General features: G+C 37.9%; 1 protein-coding gene across 1 annotated transcript; it reads right to left on the bottom strand.

Moving 5' to 3' along the window:
• On the bottom strand, positions 1-21319 carry mfsd14bb (major facilitator superfamily domain containing 14Bb). Its single transcript, XM_062998303.1, has 12 exons — positions 21242-21319; positions 13267-13359; positions 12228-12290; positions 11377-11504; positions 10308-10422; positions 7068-7286; positions 5789-5902; positions 5565-5636; positions 4483-4595; positions 4285-4382; positions 2556-2704; positions 1-357 (listed from the first exon to the last, which is right to left on the bottom strand). Exons 1-12 carry the CDS (start codon positions 21317-21319, stop codon positions 148-150), a joined length of 1452 nt encoding a protein of 483 aa, XP_062854373.1. The 3' UTR covers positions 1-147.
• Positions 21320-21341: the final 22 nt, after the last annotated feature.

Below are 21341 nucleotides of genomic sequence, written 5' to 3'. Positions count from 1 at the left end.
AATACATCTTATAAATGAAACAAGAATTAAAATATAGCTCGACTGCAACATTTGCTAGATAAACACATTCAGTATGAAATTCTTGCTCGCTCCTTCTCAGATTTTTATTTTTGCATGGCCCAAAAACACACTTCAGGTCAAATCAGGCTACATGCTGCTGTCCTGCAATAGAGGTTCAATGTCCTCATCACTACCAAGAGCAGAACTGTTAGTCTGTGTTCCACTGACCGGTGGCACCCGTGTGCTGCAGGCCTTTACAGTAACAACACGATGCTCTGGGATGAACACGGCTACCAACAAGGCCATAATTACAGTACAGGCTCCAAACAGGAAGGGAGGACCAGGAATGACCGATCTCTGAAAAGTAAGAGGCTTTAGGTTAGGTTATAAAGTATTAAAAGATTAAGTTATGACATGTTAATTCATAACGTTTTACTATTTAGGGAAGGCAAAGAGATTGTTACGACTTTACCATTTACCATACCAGAAAGTCATGCCAGCCTAATTAAAAAAAAACTAGTTTGCATATGTATGCCAACAGCATGATGAATAATTATAATACAACCATATAAGAGTTTTATTTAAGGGTTTAAACTACTGCTAGATGGGTGCCCAGGTGGTGCAACGAGATATTCCACTAGCACACCAGCACCGAGAGGTTCGAAACTCGCCATTGACACAGGTCGGCTGGGCGCCATCTAGCATGCATAATTGGCAGTGCTTGCAGGGAGGGATGACCGGAATATGTGGGCGGGCTCTTCAAATGCTGTGTAAGGACCCTGATTGGTGGATAGAGACACCTGTGCATAGTGCATAGGTGGAAAAGGGTTCCATAAAGGGCTGCGCGCGGGTTGGAGGAAGCGTGAGCAGCAATACACCCTCCTCAACTGCAAAAAAATAGGGGATCCCCAGCAGCGGAAGACAAACTGGCTACACTAAATTGGGAGAAAAAAAATGCATAAAATGTATATACAGTATATATATATATAAAACTACTGCTAGATAATCTCTGAGGATAAATGTGTATATCTGACTTGCATTTACAACCTTATTATTCACTGAAGGTGATCTGCTTTTAATCTAGTCTCCTCTGGGGATGGACCAAAGTAAATAAACATGTCCAATTCTCTATTACACTTGCAACCTCAGCTCCTTGCACGACCTCCCACATCGGCGAAGGAGGGCTGCAGGCTAGCACACTCCTTCTCTGACATTAAGGGGTCAGGCCACTTGTTTTTCACCAATCAGCAGATTCTTAAACAGCTTAACATACAGAGGATCATACTACATTCATACAATGAATAATATTGTTTTCTAAATCAGTTTAATCGCATTTCATAAGATGTTTTACTCTGTTGTAATTCTGTTATTCTGTTATATAAAGATATCTTGAACATTAATAGTGCATGAAGAATTTTATGCAAACACACTCAGGAAAACTACAGAGCTGAAGAGCTCATACTTTTGACATTAAATTTAATACACAAAGGTTGTAATTACATCTTGTAATTAGGTCTGTTAGTACCTTGGATGTTCTTATATAATATACACCGATCAGCCATAACATTAAAACCACCTCCTTGTTTCTACACTCACTGTCCATTTTATCAGCTCCACTTACCATATAGGAGCACTTTGTAGTTCTACAATTACTGACTGTAGTCCATCTGTTTCTCTACATACTTTTTTAGCCTGCTTTCACTCTGTTCTTCAATGGTCAGGACTCTCCCAGGTCCACCACAGAGCAGGTATTATTTAGGTGGTGGATGATTCTCAGCACTGCAGTGACACTGACATGGTGGTGGTGTGTTAGTGTGTGTTGTACTGGTATGAGTGGGTCAGACACAGCAGCACTGATGGAGGTTTTAAACACCTCACTGTCACTGCTGGATTGAGAATAGTTTACCAAACAAAAATATCCAGCCAACAGCGCCCTGTGGGCAGCGTCCTGTGACCACTGATGAAGGTCTAGAAGATGACCAACTCAAACAGCAGCAACAGATGAGCGATCGTCTCTGACTTTACATCTACAAGGTGGACCAACTAGGTAGGAGTGTCTACTAGAGTGGACAGTGAGTGGACACAGTATTTAAAAACTCCAGCAGTGCTGCTGTGTCTGATCCCCTCATACCAGCACAACACACACTAACACACCACCACCATGTCAGTGTCACTGCAGTGCTGAGAATCATCCACCACCTAAATAATACCTGCTCTGTGGGGGTCCTGTGGGGGTCCTGATCATTGAAGAACAGGGTGAAAGCAGGTGAAAAAGGTATGTAGAGAAACAGATGGACTACAGTCAGTAATTGTAGAACTACAAAGTGCTTCTATATGGTAAGTGGAGCTAATAAAATGGACAGTGAATGTAGAAACCAGGAGGTGGTTTTAATGTTATGGCTGATCGGTGTATACATATAGTGTAAGTATTTTCTTTGTACATTACCTAATTGTTCGGCTCAAAATTCCAATTATATTACAGATATATGACAGAAAAAATAAATGCTTATTGGATAGATAGACAGACAGACAGATAAATAGAATAACATCTGTACCTCTTTATTAGCAGTTGAACCTGAGTCCTGTTGCACCGGGTCAATCTCATTCAGTTCAACATTGAAGAGAAAGAAAATAAATCCGAAAAAAGCTGGACCAAGCCCATTGCACAGGCCTCTAATCCCAGTTATCATTCCTTGCACTGCACCTGTATTTGCAACACCAATAGAATTCCCAGTCAGACCATACAGTCGACAGAAAGAGTAAAGGCAAAGTTCTGTACAAATTAAAGTAGTTTATAACTTGAGTGGCATCCAGCTACAGTCAAAACTATCACATATCATGGTCAGGGATAGACTGGATAAAATTTGAGCTGATGGTAGTTACTCAGATTACATGTGTTGTGTTAAATGCAGCAGATATGGACAAATATTAAAACCAGGTGACAAACAAAAGCCACATCATTTTGGCCATACGACTGGGTCAAAATATCTATGAAACAGCATGTGCAGCTGTAGTGAGTGCCTAACAAAAGTGGTCAGAGGGTGACGGGGTGTAGTGCAACCAAGACTCATTAGTGCCAGAAGACAACAAAATATATACGCAAAAAATATGTTGCATCTGATTTGGACCAACAGATCTACAAGCATCAGAAACAGTGGAAGAAGGTAATCTGGTCTGATAAATCCTGTTTTCTCCAAGAAGATGTGGACAGCTTCCTTTATTGCATTTAAGGGCTAAAAAAGCCCAAATCATCAAAAACAGCCCAAGCATGGTATGGCACATGGTAATTTTGTGACAAAGTTGCTTTCAGAGTTTCAAACTCCTCTAAAAAAAATTATTCGCTTAAGAGACCTATTTTGTGCTTTAAACACCAAGTTTTGCATCTTTGCATATTGGCCTTGGTCTTGTTGAAACTGGGTCACTGAGGTACTATTTAATTCTATGGTTGTTTTGTGGGCGTACTTGTGGTCATTTAGCAACCACTGTTGTCAATAAGCTTGGAATTGTAACCACCGTTTCTCTTTGCTGATTCCATTTGTCATTTAAAGAAGGCAGCTCTATTTAAAAAGTTTACAATTGTTCTACTGTACTAAGAGGAGTTCCAAACTGGTCAAATACAGACTGTATAAATACCTGCTTGATGTTGTTCACTTGTTAGCAGTGGGTGTGACTGAAATAGCTGTATGTACTTTCTGAGAATTGTGTCCAAATATTTTTAGAGTGTGCCCTGTGGTTTCTTTAATTAGGACATTACAAGCAGGTACATCTATACATTGTAAGGTAATTCGTCCTTCAGTGCATCCTGGTGCCATCTCTCCCATGGGTAAACAATGCATATGTGCCTGGCCAGAACATAGCATAGGCACTTTGAATAGACTAAGACTACGCAGCACCATACACAGAAGGGATTGATGCATCCCATTACAAGTATAAAAATTATCTGAAATTTAAGTAAGTAGCTCCTCTGACCATAACGAATTGGCCCTAACTAAAGTCACACATGCCTGATCATATCTGCTGCATTTAACATATGTACTACATTTAACATATGTACTACAAGTAACTTTTATCAGCCCAGCACTTAATAAATCCTTTACTGTCAGAAACACAATTTATCTGACACAAGCCACATTTCAGTGGATGGTGGTCCTAATGTTTAAGCTCATCTGTGTTTTATAAAAAGAAATGGCATTTTCTGAACTGGTACAGCAATAAAATCAACATGCAGCAGCATTAAATAAGCAAGAGACTGCAAGTTAATATCATAGCTTAGCGTTGTCTTACCCTGCTGGCCGTGATCTGTACAGCGGGAGACCAGAGTGCTTACGGCAGGGAAGGTGATACTGGACATGGCAGCTACGGCCCCAGCTGCCCACATCATCCTACAGGAGAAGGTAACAGTTATGTTAAGTGTCAGTGGAAAAAATGCTGCTCAGTCTATGTTTTGCTTAATCTAGGTTTTAACAAAAACACAACACATACCATTGTTCTGATCCAAAGCCGTACCAGGCCAGCTGGAACAGCTGAAATCCAAGTCCAAGTAATACAGTATTCTTATTTCCTATTTTCTTCATCAGCATACTTAGAAGCAAAGTCTGAAACAAGGCAAAATATATATTACACTTTGTACTACAGCATTTATGCAACTATTTTGTGGTTAAAATGGTGATATAGTATATGTTTTTAAAAAAATTCTCTAAATTAAAGACATCATTTTAATATTCTAAAATAACATTTGGGTAAAGAGCGTTCCTTTTACTTTTGCATGCATTGTGTCTAAGAGAGAATAGTTTGGAAATGTGGGTTTGAAATATTCCATATACCCAAAATTCTACAATCAATACGTGGAAGCTAGTAAAACACAAGGCCACCCTTTAGCATTAGAACAGACTGAATCACTCTTGGAATGCTCTCAAAAAAGTCTTGAATAATTTCTGGTAGAATCATGGACCACTTAAAAAACAGAAACAATTTAATTCTTTGTTCTGTGGACATAATGATTCATTATAGTACATTGCTAATAAAACCAACTATAAATTAAAGACATATAGTTAAAAAAAAAATACAAATTTCTTAGCTCGGGTGTACGATTTTGTACATCAAACACAAACTGATGCATCGTTGCATACTGGCCTTGGTCTTGTTGAAACTGGATCACTGAGGTACCATTTAATTTTGTGGATGTGCTTGGGGTCATTTGTTATTTAAAGAAAGCAGCTCTATTTAAAATGTTTACAATTATTCTTCTGTACTACGGCTTATCTGCCTGGTGTAAGCTGTATTATCCAGGAACGGTTACACTGTGACCTCCAAAAAAATCCAGTCCAACAGTGTGAATATAAAAACATAAGATAACAAAAATCATTCACCCTGGTGCTCATAAAGTTTAAGTTTAATATAATGGTCGACTAAAAAAAACAAAAACCTTTCAAACATTTAAGGTGTTCCATTTTGAATTGTGACAGTACCTGTGCTATGAAATGTGACAGTACCTGTGCTATGAAATGTGACAGTACCTGTGCTATGAAATGTGACAGTACCTGTGCTATGAAATGTGACAGTACCTGTGCTATAATAGACAGAATCCCAACCATTGCTATAAATCCTGCAATTGCAGCTGACGAGAAATTGATGACCTAAAAACAAAAACAGAGAGACAAAACATTTACACACATTTAAACACATCAACCATGTTTTGAAAGGTTAGTATTTTGGACATATGTATGTGCTTACTAATTACAATGATGACAAAAATATTTAACAATAAACTGAAACAATAAACACTTACTTGTCTGAGGTATAAGAAAAAGCTGGAGTACTGTCCGGCCTCTGGGAGGTATGACAGAAACACTGTGACACATATGAGAAGCACCGTGGTGTCTTTCCCCACCTTTCTTAAAGACTGTAAATACAAAGCATAGGAGCAGTAAGTATCCGAAGTATCACACCAGACAATAGAAAAAATCTTACTTATTCATTCTTATACATATACAGTGAAGCACAGGCAGTGCGTGTGTGTGTGTTTTGCATTTTAAAATTATTATTTGTTATTTTAACAAAGTCGAAGTGTATTAAGTAACAGTTCAATTTAATTTATTTATTAGGATTTTGTCATATTTTTCACACTTTGGTTACAGAAACGGTAGTTACTCTTTAAACAAGATTAATTAGTTCACAAGTTTAATTGTCAAACACAGTCCTGGACAATTTTGTATCTCCAATTCACCTCACTTGCATGTCTTTGTACTGTGGGAGTTAACCGGAGCTCCTGGAGGAAACTCCCACAGACATGTGGAAAACTCCACACAGAAAGGACCGCCCCACCCAGGAATCGAACTCATGTTCTCCCCGTGTCTGCGTGGGTTTACTCCGGGTGCTCCGGTTTCCTCTCACAGTCCAAAGACATTCAAGTGAGGTGAATTGGAGACACTAAATTGTCCATGACTGTGTTTGATATAACCCTGTGAACTGATAAATCTTGTGTAATGAGTAACTACAGTTCCTGTCATGAATGTAACCAAAGTGTAAAAGATGACGTTAAAATCCTAATAAACAAACCAACAAACTTGGCTATTACACATCCAAACTAGAATTAGTAAAATACTTTCATAATGTAAGTGCAAATAATATGAAATAGCTGACTTTAGGGCAAGTATCTGAATCTCCTTGAGTGGCCTAGCTAAAGCCCAGACTCATGTCAGTAAAACAATGCCAGGTCCTGTTCTGCACATGCTAAACAGCATGGCTTCAATGACCCAGAGTACATGCATGCTTGACTGGTCTGTCTGTTGTCCAGATGTGTCCCCTGTTGAATATGTATGGTGCATCATGAAGGCCATTTCAATTGTAAAAAAGGAACAGTTAGTTCCCAAACAATTAATAAGTGTAATCAAAAGAAAGGGGAATGTAACGATGGTAAACATGTAGCTGTCCTAACTTTGCAGGCATCAAATTGAAAATTTCCAACCCAGTGCTCTTCTAAACATATTATGGGAAATTAAACAATTATGCTATCTGAGATCTTACAAAACACGTTTTGTAGAGTTTTTAACATTTTTGTGACTTACAGCAAATGGATCAGCTTGCTCCCAAGAAATAGGAAATCCCCATGAGGACAGTCTCATTTTATCTGGCAGAGACTCTGGTACAACCAGGAGAACAAACAGAATGTCAGCTACTGCAACAATGGTGGCCACCAGTACCACCAAACTGTCTCCATAATTGGCAGATAGGTAAGCCCCAATGGCAGGACTCGTAACTAAACTCGCAGCAAATGTTGCTGATACCTGCAAGATGTAAACACAGTAAGAATTAGTTATGAACAATGTCAGTGCTGTTACTGTATATATTAGGACATCTATCTTTAAATCACAGCAACTGTTCTAATATTCTTATACAGTATTTCTTTACTCTCCTGTAAATCACTTTGGTTCAGGCTTTGTAACACAGATTAAAAAAATCGCAGGAGAAATTATAATGATTTTTAACTTCTGTATGTCATTATAGTAGCTACTGAGCCAATGTGTGCATAGTGCATCACACACTTTGTCATTCAAATGGGTCTTTCAGTTGAAAATGTTTCTCCAAAGCCTTTATTTTATTCATTTATTTTAGTGGACCATTATAATTTCTTTTCACACGCCTATTTATTAATGAGTTCAGGTGTTTTAGCCAAACACAATGCTAACAGGTGTATAAAATCAGTTATGTAAAATCATGATGTACAGGGTGGGCCATTTATATGGATACACCTAAATAAAATGGGAATGGTTGGTGATATTAACTTCCTGTTTGTGGCACATTAGTATATGGGAGGGGGGAAACTTTTCAAGATGGGTGGTGACCATGGCGACCATTTTGAAGTCGGCCATTTTGGATCCAACTTTAGTTTTTTCAATGGGAAGAGGGTCATGTGACACATCAAATTGTAATTTCACAAGAAAAACAATGGTGTGCTTGGTTTGAACGTAACTTTATTCTTTCATGAGTTATTTACAAGTTTCTGACCACTTATAAAATGTGTTCAAAGTGCTGCCCATTGTGTTGGATTGTCAATGCAACCCTCTTCTCCCACTCTTCACACACTGATAGCAACACCGCAGAAGAAATGCTAGCACAGGCTTCCAGTATCTGTAGTTTCAGGTGCTGCACATCTCGTATCTTCACAGCATAGACAATTGCCTTCAGATGACCCCAAAGATAAAAGTCTAAGGGGGTCAGATCGGGAGACCTTGGGGGCCATTCAACTGGCCCACGACGATCAATCCACTTTCCAGGAAACTGTTCATCTAGGAATGCTCGGACCTGACACCCATAATGTGGTGGTCCACCATCTTGCTGGAAAAACTCAGGGAACGTGCCAACTTCAGTGCATAAAGAGGGAAACACATCATGTAGCAATTTCAAATATCCAGTGGCCTTGAGGTTTCCATTGATGAAGAATGGCCCCACTATCTTTGTACCCCATATACCACACCATACCATCAATTTTTGTGTTCCAACAGTCTTGGAGGGATCTATCCAATGTGGGTTAGTTTCAGACCAATAGCGGTGGTTTTGTTTGTTAACTTCACCATTCACATAAAAGTTTGCCTCATCACTGAACAAAATGTTCTGTGTAAACTGAGGGTCCTGTTCCAATTTTTGTTTTGCCCATTCTGCAAATTCAGTGCGCCGATCTGGGTCATCCTCGTTGAGATGCTGCAGCAGCTGGAGTTTGTAAGGGTGCCATTTGTGAGTAGCTAATATCCGCCGAAGGGATGTTCGACTGATGCCACTCTCCAGTGACATGCGGCGAGTGCTACGCTGTGGGCTCTTGCTGAATGAAGCTAGGACAGCCACTGATGTTTCTTCATTAGTGACAGTTTTCATGCGTCCACATTTTGGCAAATCCAACACTGAACCAGTTTCACGAAACTTGGCAAGCAGTTTGCTAACTGTAGCATGGGAGATGGGTGGTCTCGTAGGGTGTCTTGCATTGAAATCTGCTGCAATGACCCGGGTACTGCGTTCACCAGACATCAACGCAATTTCTATCCGCTCCTCACGTGTTAACCTCTGCGACATGTCAATGGCTGTAAACAAAGAGAAGCTTGTAAATAACTCATGAAAGAATAAAGTTACGTTAAAACCAAGCACACCATTGTTTTTCTTGTGAAATTCTCAATAAGTTTGATGTGTCACATGACCCTCTTCCCATTGAAAAAACTAAAGTTGGATCCAAAATGGCCGACTTCAAAATGGCCACCATGGTCACCACCCATCTTGAAAAGTTTTCCCCCTCCCATATACTAATGTGCCACAAACAGGAAGTTAATATCACCAACCATTCCCATTTTATTTAGGTGTATCCATATAAATGGCCCACCCCGTACATTCAACTTTGTGGTAACAGTTTGGAGAAGACCCTTTCGTATTACAATATGATTTGGGAACTGAAACTCGACTACAAACATGCACTTACCATTTACAAACTTAGTGTTTATCAGTTTCTAAGCGCCATAACCCTTTATTATTGTAAAAAAATGACACCTATCTGCCAGAAGCTGTCTACGTTACTATGTCGTGCATCAATGTGCATGGCTAATCTTGAGACATAAACGGTGAAAAGTGTGGCTTTACTTTATAAAACAAAGTCTGATATGCAGATTTTTCTTAACAAGAACTGTTGAGTTGCATATATCCTTAACACACCCTCTGGTTTATGTATTGACTTTGTTTATTTGGTTGCAGGCAGGCATGTGTTGTGCCCTTCAGTTCTAGCATTTTGCCCCTGTTGCTACTTGGACAAACATTTAGTTTTTTCATGACTTGTACGATATATGTCACAGTTTAATATTTATTATAGTGGTTCAAGTCTAGTTAAAAACGTGTTTTAGTTTATTTGCTTTGCGAACGTTTGTGAACACTTAAAATAATAAACTGATTTTTGGAGACGGTGGTAGCTCAGTGGTTAAAGTACTGGACTAGTAATCAAAAGGTTGCAGGTTCAAGCCACAATACTACCAGGTTGCCACTGGTGGGCCCCTGAGCAAGGCCATTAACCCTCAAATGCTCAAACTGTATTCAGTCAGAACTGTAAGTTGCTTTGGATAAAGGCGTATGCTGAAAACGTAAAAGGTATCTATACAGTTGACCTTTTATCATTTTGGAATCGATAAGCAAAATCAGAATCAAAACTGCAAAAATAAAACTATACCCAACCCCAACCGTGCACAATGTGAGGTCCATTTTTACACTGATTTCATTTCAATGTCTGTGAGTGTATATATACTGATGTTCTTAGAGATATAAGTAAGGTCTCTTACTAATCCATAGGCTGTGCTTCTTTCATGCTCCTCTGTAATATCTGCCACATATGCAAATATCACAGAAAATGTGACTGAGAAAACCCCAGAGACTGAAATAAGGGCAAAATACCACCTAGGAAAGAACATACATACAAGAGATTTTCATTTAGTCACTACAGGGTAATTCAAAATATTCCAATTATTTTAAACTGTACAATAGCAACATTATAATGCTTCAATCAAACAGGACAAACCCTCACAAACCTAAAAATGCCATGCATTTAACTAGTCTTTAGAATTGTTTTTTATGCTTTTGTCAAACATGAGAAATTAATTTGTACTGATAAATTTGACTCTTGAGCTAAGTTCATCTTTATTTTAAAAAACAAGGCACACTTTAAATCAGGAAAAATCTTTTTAAAACTGTATTTAAGTACATTTACATGACTGTTAAGGTCAAGAGGAGATACTGAGCTTGTGTGGCATGATGGTGTGTGGGTGTGGCTGCTGGTTACAGATCTGCAGGTTTGAGTCTGTAATATGTGGACTAGGCACACATATACAGAAGGTACATGACATTATGTTAACTTAGCCTTTAAGGGGGCACATATCAGCGCACCCGTAGTGCCCATGGGTAGAAAAAACTGCCAAATCAACTATGTGGACGAATGTATTCTCCCCATTATGTGAGCAGTCGAAATGAATCATTCATTTAAAGTCAAAAATAGGTGTAGGATTATAGGACATATTGTCTTGTGTAGCTATCATGTCGTGACTTTGGGTTAGGGTTAAACAAATATCCAGTCCACTATATAGGGATTATATAGAGGTGATTTTTCTACTGACCACTGATTTACAACACAGTAACAATCTGATAAACTATAATGTGACAAACACTTGAAAAAAATATTATATATATTTGTTTGACCAGGGCTATCTCATGTCTGTCTACAGAAACACATTCTCTACTATTTTCTATTTGAACTAACCTGCAGCCAGCAATAATTTGCACTGAGGAATAGATTCACATGACAAGCATGTGCTAACAAACAAAGAGCACAGTGTTGACTGAGTCACAAACTCTTACCATGGGCTTATCTTCATCAGAGGGATGGGTGCACAAGTGAAGAACACTGTCAACAGCAAAAAAGACTTTCTGCCCCACACATCTGACAAGGCACCAATCAGAGGGGCACTCAAAAATGACAGCAAACCCTATAACAGACCACAGATAAATAAGTACTCCATGTTTATGTAGTCATTTTATTAAAATAAAAAAAAGATAATTTTGGCATATTCACACTCAGAACGCAATTCAGCCATTGTGCAAATAGTCCAATAATTAAGATTAACCAAGAGTTTGTGCAAAAGCCCTGTTTAAGTTCAAATTAGCAATACATAAAATCAATATTGTTTATGCATTTCTCCACCTTTTCCTCCCTTTTAGCACGTCCAATTGCCCGATTGAGTCATGCTTCCTCTTCACCAATGCCGATCCTCGCTCTGACTGAGGAGAACGAAGCTAACCCACGCCCCCTCCAACACGTGGGCAGCAGCCGTATGCATCTTGTCACCTACACTTTGACGAGTGCAATGCGGATCAGCACTGTGTATGGAGAGACACAGCACTCTTTTCCCATCTCTGTGCAGGCGCCATCAATCAGCCAGCAGAGGTCGTAGTTGCATTAGTTATGAGAGAGTCCCTATCCGGCTTTTTTAGTATCCCACTCCTATCTGAACAACAGGCCAATCGTTGTTCATGTGGCCGCTTAGCCCAGCCGGCAGGCAGAGCTGAGACTCGATCCGATGTATTTGAGATCCCAGCTCTGGTTCCAGCATGTGTTTTTACTGAGTGGCCCTATACATAAAATCTAACAAATAGTTAAAGGTCAATTTTGCCAACAAAATCATTAAACATAAAACAACTGTAACGTTCACCTTCACTCCTTGTATAAGTCCATTGATGAGAAATGTATGCTGTGGAAATGTTTCATGTAGCACCTGAGGAAAGGTAAAAAGCAAAAAATGTCATGTGATTATGCCACACCAATCAAACTGTGACTAAACATTGTTAGTAACATCTCCTAATTTATTGCAATCGTGCTTTCAGAAATGATGTTCTTAAACTGTTAATATTAAACTAGAATATTTGCAAACTTGATTTTTCATTTAATTAAACCTTATACAATTAACCTAAATAGCTTTATATGCAAGGACAGATTTAACTACATGTTAAAACAGGCATGTTTTTTATTTTTTTAATGCATTTTCTCCATTTTTCTCCTGATTTTTAGAACGTCCAATTTTTACCCGATTGTGTTATGCTTTCTCTCCACTGGTGCTGACCCCTGCCCTGATTGAGGAGAGCGAGACTGTCACATGCCCCCTCTGACACGCGCACAGTAGCCGACTGCATCTTTTCACCTGGACAAGGCGAGTTCCTATGCCAATCAGCTTTGTGCATGGAGAGCCACACCCTGATCAGCATTATTCCTTTACTCTGTGCAGACGCCATCAACCAGCCAGCAGAGGTCGTAATTCGCTCGGTTATAAGGAGTCCCTATTTGGCTTATCCTACCCTATGAACAACAGCCAATCATTTTTCAGCCGCCCAGCCCAGCTGGATGACAGAGCTGAGATTCGATATGATGTATTCGAAATCCCAGCTCTGGTGTGCTAGTGTATTTTACCTCTGCGCCACCTGAGCAGCTTAAAACAGGCAATGTTAAAACAATTCAACAATTTGCTTACAGTGTGCAAGATGTTATATGGTGAATTACTAATAAAATACCATTACTAATCAGACTCCAACTGGCATTTTAGATGTTGGATAGCTGGTATCGTAAAACTATCTTAAACGTTTAGGTTCTTGTTTCAGACTCTTTCATGAGTTATGCATTTTATTTGGAACAGTTAGAATTGATGAACCAACAACCCAAATTGTTTAGCTGATAATTTTATTTGGCACATTTCTTACCGTCAACATTGGTGTTGTAAGGAGGCCCCAGGAGAAAAATTCCAAAAAGATGACCACAACTGCATGGGCCACCTTAGCCCGGCCAATGCTGCGCTGTAAAAGAAAAAAAGGGTAAGGCTTAGATTTTTTTAAGATACAGTTTTATAATTTCAGACAAATAAAAAGTAACACTGGCAGAAATATTAAACCAGCAAGTTAAGCTTCAGAATATGTATATAAAGGTACTTGAGAAGTGATTCACTGACTAAGTAATTACAGATTTAACACTCTATTCTGTTGACTTACAAGTTCCTTATATTCCTAGCACTCTGAAACGATAAATATAAACTAACTACATCTAAAGTAGTCCTGTGGTATCTGCTAACAGGACATGGTCCTGTATCTTGCGAGGTGCATCCTGGTGCAATCTCTTTCACAGGTAAATGATGCACATGTGCAAGATCGTCCACATGAAACTGGATTAATCTGACCAGTCTATCTGCATGCCCTTGTAGTTGGTGGACAGGAGTTAGAATGGGCACTTTGACTGGCCTGTGACTAGGTAACCCCATCTGCTGCACTGTGTGTTGTGAAACATTCACCAATTCAGAATTAAAACCATAATTACTTATCACAGTAATTTAGAAATTTGTAATTCACATACACACAAGTGTGTCAGCTTGTGTTTCTTGCCACTCTTAGTGGGTTTTTTGTTTGTTTGTTTATTCGGATTTTAATGTCATGTTTTACACACTTGTACACTGGTTACATTCATGACAGGAACGGTAGTTACTCATTACACAAGATTCATCAGTTCACAAGGTTATATCGAACACAGTCATGGACAATTTTGTATCTCCAATTCATCTCACTTGTACGTCTTTGGACCGTGGAAGGAAACCGAAGCTCCCGGAGGAAACCCACGCAGCCATGGGGAGAACATGCAAACTCCACACACCGCCCCTCCTGGGGAATCTAACCCAGGACCTTCTAGCTGTGAGGCGACAGTGTCACCAATTCAGAATTAAAACCATGATTACTTATTACAATCATTTGGCAATGCGTAATTCACATACACACAAGTGTATCAGCTTGTGTTTCTTGCCACTCCCCAGTGGGTAAATGTAAATGAGTTAATGTGTAACATAAATGTAGAATGCATTTAATAATTACTCTGTTGTTAAGAACACATACACATGCAGGACCAAATCATGGGCAGAGCAGATTTGCTACTAGGGCTGACATTCTGCCAGTTTATGAATAAGAACTATGGGTGGGTTGCTGATATATTCAGACAGACTATGAATGCTAAGAATAAATTAAATACTATCTAAAAAAAAAAACAGTAGCCTGTCTAGCAACCAGCTTTTCCATTGTAACATTGAACTGAATTTGTATTTTATTTTATTTATTTGTCAGAGACCATGCACAAAATACATTAATCTCAAAGAAAAAAAAGACACATTGCACCTAACACTGGTACTAATACTAAAAAAATACCATATTCATAAATAAATACATTTAAAAAGAAGGCTGAAATAATCAAAGGAAATTAAAGACGAAATAATAGCTCAGTTCAGTTTTAGAAAAGTAACAAGTATTTTACTTTTGCTGTTTTTCTGTAAAATTCAGACATAAGCTACAAACAGCAGACTACGATGGCGTATTAGGGCCACTTCAAAGACATTTTTTTTTTACGTTTTGATTTTGAGAATAAAGTCGTATAAGTTTCGATTTCGAGATTAAAGACGAAATAATTACGAGAATAAAGTCGAAATAATTACGAGATTAAAGTCAAAATAATTACAAGAATAAAGTCGAAATAATTACAAGATTAAAGTCAAAATAATTACGAGATTAAAGTCGAAATAATTACGAGATTAAAGTCGAAATAATTACGAGAATAAAGTCGAAATAATTACAAGAATAAAGTCGAAATAATTACGAGATTAAAGTCAAAATAATTACAAGAATAAAGTCATATAAGTTTAGATTTCGAGATTAAAGTCGAAATAATTACGAGATTAAAGTCGAAATAATTACGGATTAATGTCGAAATATTATGGCCATAGCAACCTCCTTGTGTTAAAATGAGGGATGTTCATGATTTGTTATACTTTTATATCGGTTTCACAAAGAAAGAAATCCCCAATCTCCTGTAACATCAGCACCAGTTTGTTATTAGCATAAGGACGATGAAACTGCTTTGTAATAAACTGTGTTTATTTAGAAGAACGTGCGCCACCAGTGCGCTCGGCGTCTGCGTCATCGCCAGTACTTCAACCGAGCCTTATGGACTCGTACAATAAACTAAAGCGGTATGGCATCGCCTGACTGTACCAGCGATGATTTTTTAAAATTCTTTAATGACAAGATAGAAAAAATACGACTTCAGAGTCAGAGTGTGTCACTTGCCAATGTTAAGTATGGACTCACTCCGAGCAGCATTGGTGATAACAGTGGTGATAATAGTAACGAGTTAATCCAACTAAATTCCTTTAATCCAATCTCCCAAAATGAACTAACTGTGTTGATTAAATCATCGAAGTCATCATCGTGTATACTCGATCCTGTTCCAACTCGTTTACTTAAAGATTTACTCCCAGCTATTGTAGAGCCCCTGCTTACATTAATCAATGCATCCCTTAGCCTTGGATATGTACCTAAATTGTTTAAAAGTGCTGTTATTAAACCCCTGATTAAAAAACCTAATCTTGATCCACATGTACTAGCTAATTATAGGCCAATTTCAAACCTTCCTTTTGTCTCAAAGATATTAGAAAAAGTCGTTTCCAAACAGTTATGTTCTTATTTGAATGAAAATTGTATTCATGAAAAATTTCAATCAGGATTTAGACCCAACCATAGTACCGAAACCGCATTAATTAGAGTAGTTAACGAGTTGTTAATGTCTTCTGATAATGGATGTGTCTCTTTTCTTGTTCTATTAGATCTTAGTGCAGCGTTTGATACGGTCGATCATAACATTTTACTGGAGAGGCTAGAAAATACAGTAGGTGTTAAAGGACTCGCACTCTCTTGGTTTAAATCATATCTGACTGACCGCTCTCAATTCGTTTATGTAAATAATAAATGCTCAGAAACTACAAAAGTAAAGTGTGGTGTTCCACAGGGGTCGGTACTGGGACCGCTATTATTTACACTCTATATGCTTCCACTAGGTGAAATTATTCATAAACATGGCATAAACTTTCACTGCTATGCAGATGACACACAGCTCTATATATCAGCCAAACCAAATGATACTGACACAATCAGTAAGATAGAAGATTGTGTAAACGACATAAAAAACTGGATGTCGTGTAATTTTCTTTTACTTAATTCAGATAAAACAGAGGTTTTACTTGTTGGCTCTAAAGCTGCAAGAGACAAATTGTCTAACCTGGTGCTAAACTTAAACACGTTCTCTGTTACTCCCAGCCCAGATGTAAAAAACTTAGGTGTCACAATAGATTCAGATCTCTCATTTGATACACACGTTAATAATATTACTAGAGTTGCTTTCTATCATTTGCGTAACATTTCTAAAATAAGAAATATACTATCTGTTAATGACGCCGAAAAACTGATCCATGCGTTTATAACTTCTCGGTTAGATTATTGTAATGCTCTTCTAACTGGATGCTCTGGTAGATCCTTAAACAAACTCCAGTTAGTTCAAAATGCAGCAGCTCGAGTGCTAACTAGAACTAAAAAATTTGACCATATTACTCCTGTTCTATCATCTCTACACTGGCTGCCAGTTAAATTTCGCATTGATTACAAAATACTTTTACTAACTTATAAAGCGCTACATGGTCTGGCTCCACAGTATCTGAGTGAACTTATTAATCACTACAGCCCAGCGCGTCCACTTCGTTCACAAGATGCAGGGTTACTTATAGTTCCTAAAATTAAAAAGATCACGGCTGGTGGAAGAGCGTTTTCCTACAAAGCTCCACAACTCTGGAATAATCTTCCTGCCTCTATTCGGGATTCGGACACAGTCTCAATGTTTAAGTCTAAACTGAAAACATATTTATTTTCTCAGGCTTTTGATTAGTATAGACAAAGGCGCAGAGCTTGGGGGTTCTTGGTCATAGAAACTTGTGGTGATCAGGGATGTTGGGTTGCTGTCGTTCTGCCTCTCTTGTCCGATCACTCAGGTTTGGTGACGGTGGGGAGATGGGCGCTGATGTCCTGTGAAAGCCTTCATGACCTTGTTACCTGCTCGCTCTCCCTTTTAGTTATGCTGTAATAATTAGGGCTGCCGGAGTCTAAAACTCTCTGTAAAACTGTTTGTCAACTAGCATTGTACATTATTAACTACATTCTCTGTTGTTTTACCCCGAGGGCATTCTGATGGAAACCTGTTTACCCGCCGAGGTTAAGGATTGAAGTCGAGACTGCCGGGACAACGATGCTGCTCCTGTCAGATGTGACGGGTCTGGAGTAATTGCAACGACAAGAAATCACTACAGACTTTATTGAAGACTAGAGCGGATAACAACTCTATTATTATTTAATTGTTTATTTATCTATTTATTACCAGTTATGACTTTTAGATCATTTAATTCTGTGTTTGTATGATTTGTGTAAATCGTGTATTTATTTAAAGTATCCTCCAGGCCACCCATGAAGGATGGGCCCTGCTGAGTCTGGTTCCTCTCAAGGTTTCTTCCTGTAATTTTCAGGGAGTTTTTCCTTGCCACAGTCGCCCTCGGCTTGCTCAACAGGGGTTTTTGTATCTGTTGGTCCTGGATTTTGTAAAGTTGCTTTGAGACAATGTCTATTGTAAAAAGCGCTATATAAATAAAGTTGACTTGACTTGACTTGGCATCGCTATAAATGGTTGCATTGACATGTATAGTCTTCATGTCATGTGGATGGAAGTGTACAATACAAACAGCCACCCAAAAATAATCACGGGTTATTGGACAACCACAGTAACGCTCATTATAAGCTGCCCTCAGCACTTGCGTGCTGATCCAGGTACTGAGACCCGTGCTTCTCTGAACTGACAAGCCTACAACGGCTGCTCACTCTTTGGCCATAATAATTGGACTTTATTCTCATAATTATTTCGACTTCAATCTCAAAATCGAAAATTTGTGCTTTTTCAGGGCGCTGTTTACACAAGTTTTAAAATTATTACTTTGAGCCTTAACTGTAAAGCAACTGGAAAATAAACATTCTGGACAGACTGGAAATGGCATTTTTATTATTTACAGCATTTATTTATACATTTATTTGACTATTTACAACACTGCTGCCACGTCAGTTAGTGTTTTACCGGTTATTAGTCTTTGATCATTTTATTGCATTGCTTTAGAGTACACTGACACTTTATTCAGGTAAGCTGGTTTTCCCCTTAAGTAAAAACACCTGGCGCGACAAGTTTTGCCTAGACAGCCAGATTGGCACAATCAAGGGTGTTGTGCCGAATTCCCACTCCCCGGCAGAATCCGACTCCCATTCACCTGCCGAAATTATACTCCCTCCATGATCTCAGCAATGCAGAGTCTGAGTCACATCTCATTTATTTTTCTATAATTGCACCCTAGAGTTGAGAGGGGCACATAATTTTGACAGGTTCAAAATTCTCCTTCTGACTAATCATTACTACAATTGTTGTTAGTACTATGTTTAATTATAGCCAACTTTTTTTTATGAAGTACAGTGTACCCTCATTTCTAGATTTGTCTTAGCTATAAAAGCAGGGAGTCGGCACATAGGTGTATTATTTGTGGATTATAAGGGAGCGTTTCCTAAGTGTCTGTATATAGTTGATTCTCTTATAATGATTGTACATTTGGTGTAGTTTCTCTACATGATGGTCCTGGGTTCGATCCCCAGGGTGGGGCGGTCTGGATCCTTTCTGTGTGGAGTTTGCATGTTCTCCCCGTGTCTGTGTGGGTTTCCTCCGGGGCTCCGGTTTCCTCCCACAGTCCAAAGACGGGCAAGTGAGGTGAATTAGAGATACAAACTTGTCTGTGACTGTGAACTGAAGAATCTTGTGTAATGAGTAACTACAGTTTCTGCCATGAATGTATTCTTTGTGGATTATAAGGGAGCGTTTCCTAAGTGGGTGGGTGGATGGATGGATGGATGGATGGATGGATGGGTGGATGGATGGGTGGATGGGTGGGTGGATGGGTGGATACTTTATTTATCTATCCCGAAGGAAATTATTGTACTCCAGGAGTTTAACAAGCAAAAAAAAAAAAGAGAATACAAATACAAATAAAGTAAGTAAGTAAGTAAATAAGGTTCATTTATACAGCATATGGTACGCAACAGAAAAACAGTATGTGCAAATTGTGCATCTGGTACATGTAATAGAAGCAGTAGTGTATCTATTCTTATAAACAATATATACAGATATATAAGAACAAATATAGAAATAAGGATATAGCTATAGTTATAAATATATACAATGTGTAAATAAATACAAATATATACAATATATATATATATATATATATATATACAGTATATATAATAGAATATGACTATAGACTGTGTATCAGATATAGAATATAACAGACATAGGTATGGATGAGTATAGAAGTAGTCATATACAGATATACAGTTGATTCTCTTATAATGGCTGTACATTGTGTGTAGTTTCTCTACAGGAAGGTCCTGGGTTCGACCCCCAGGTGGGACGGTCTGGGTCCTTTCTGTGTGGAGTTTGCATGTTCTCCCCGTGTCTGAGTGGGTTTACTCCGGGAGCTCCGGTTTCCTCCCACAGTCCAAAGACGTGCAAGTGAGGTGAATTGGAGATACAAAATTGAACTGATGTTAAACTTGTGAACTGATTAATCTTGTGTGATGAGTAACTACTGTTTATATCATGAATGTAACCAAAAGAGTGTAAAACATGACGTTAAAATCCTAATTAATAAATAAATAACTCTAGCGGCGAATCACATGATAAATAATAAGCACAAATCACGTGGTCTAAACTCCTGTCTCACAACACCAGCACTACATACATTAATGTATTACTTATCTAAATAAGACCTAAAAACGTTTTATTACTAAAAGCAGCTAAATAACTTGCACTAATTAGTGTTGGTGATAATAAGCCATGTTTTATAAACATAAAACACAAAGCAATTAAACAGCTGAGCAGCTATTCACCGATCATATCAATCAGATTGATTCAAACATTTCAATGCCAGTTGTACTGTGTATGACTATGTATGTGACAAATAAACCTTGATTTGATTGGTATATTGTATTGTGTTGTAGTATTGTATTGTAGTATCACAGTATATTTTATTGTAGTATTGTTGTATGGTATTGTATTATTATATTATATTGTACTGTGTTGTAGTATTGTATTTTAGTATTATAGTATATTGTATTGTGTTGTAGTATTGTATTATAATATATTGTATTGTGTTGTTGTAGTATTGTATTGTATTATTATAATATATTGTATTGTGTTGTAGTATTGTATTTTAGTATTATAGTATATTGTATTGTGTTGTAGTATTGTATTGTATTATTATAAAATATTGTATTGTATTGTAGTATTGTATTGTAGTACTATAGTATATTGTATTGTAGTATTGTATTGTAGTATTAGAGTATATTGTATTGTATTATGTTGCAGTATTGTAGTATATTGTATTGTGTTGTAATATTGTATTGTAGTATTGTATTGTAGTATTAGAGTATATTGTATTGTATTATGGTATTATATTATATTGTATTGTGTTGCAGTATTGTAGTATATTGTGTTGTAGTTTTGTATTGTAGTATATTGTATTGTATTGTAATATTGTATTGTAGTATTAGAGTACATTGTATTGTATAAAGATAAACACAAAACGATTAAACAGCTGAGCAGCTATTCACCGATCATATCAATGAGATCGATTCAGATTTATAAATAAAGGCTAAAATGAAATAAGTGTTAGTAATGTGGGTGTTTCCATGTAAATACTGGTTGTTGTTAATGTAAGGAAACAGGATGTACACTTACTGTCCCGGCATCTCCACTGTTTCTCACCAGCATTGTCACACCGTCGGTGCCTGACTCTTCCAAAACAACAGGCTTCATCTCACATTGTGCTAAACACATC

Source organism: Trichomycterus rosablanca, chromosome 7 (assembly GCF_030014385.1).
Source record: "Trichomycterus rosablanca isolate fTriRos1 chromosome 7, fTriRos1.hap1, whole genome shotgun sequence".
In the NCBI taxonomy this organism is placed as follows: domain Eukaryota; kingdom Metazoa; phylum Chordata; class Actinopteri; order Siluriformes; family Trichomycteridae; genus Trichomycterus; species Trichomycterus rosablanca.
This window is presented reverse-complemented; position numbering and strand designations above follow the sequence as displayed.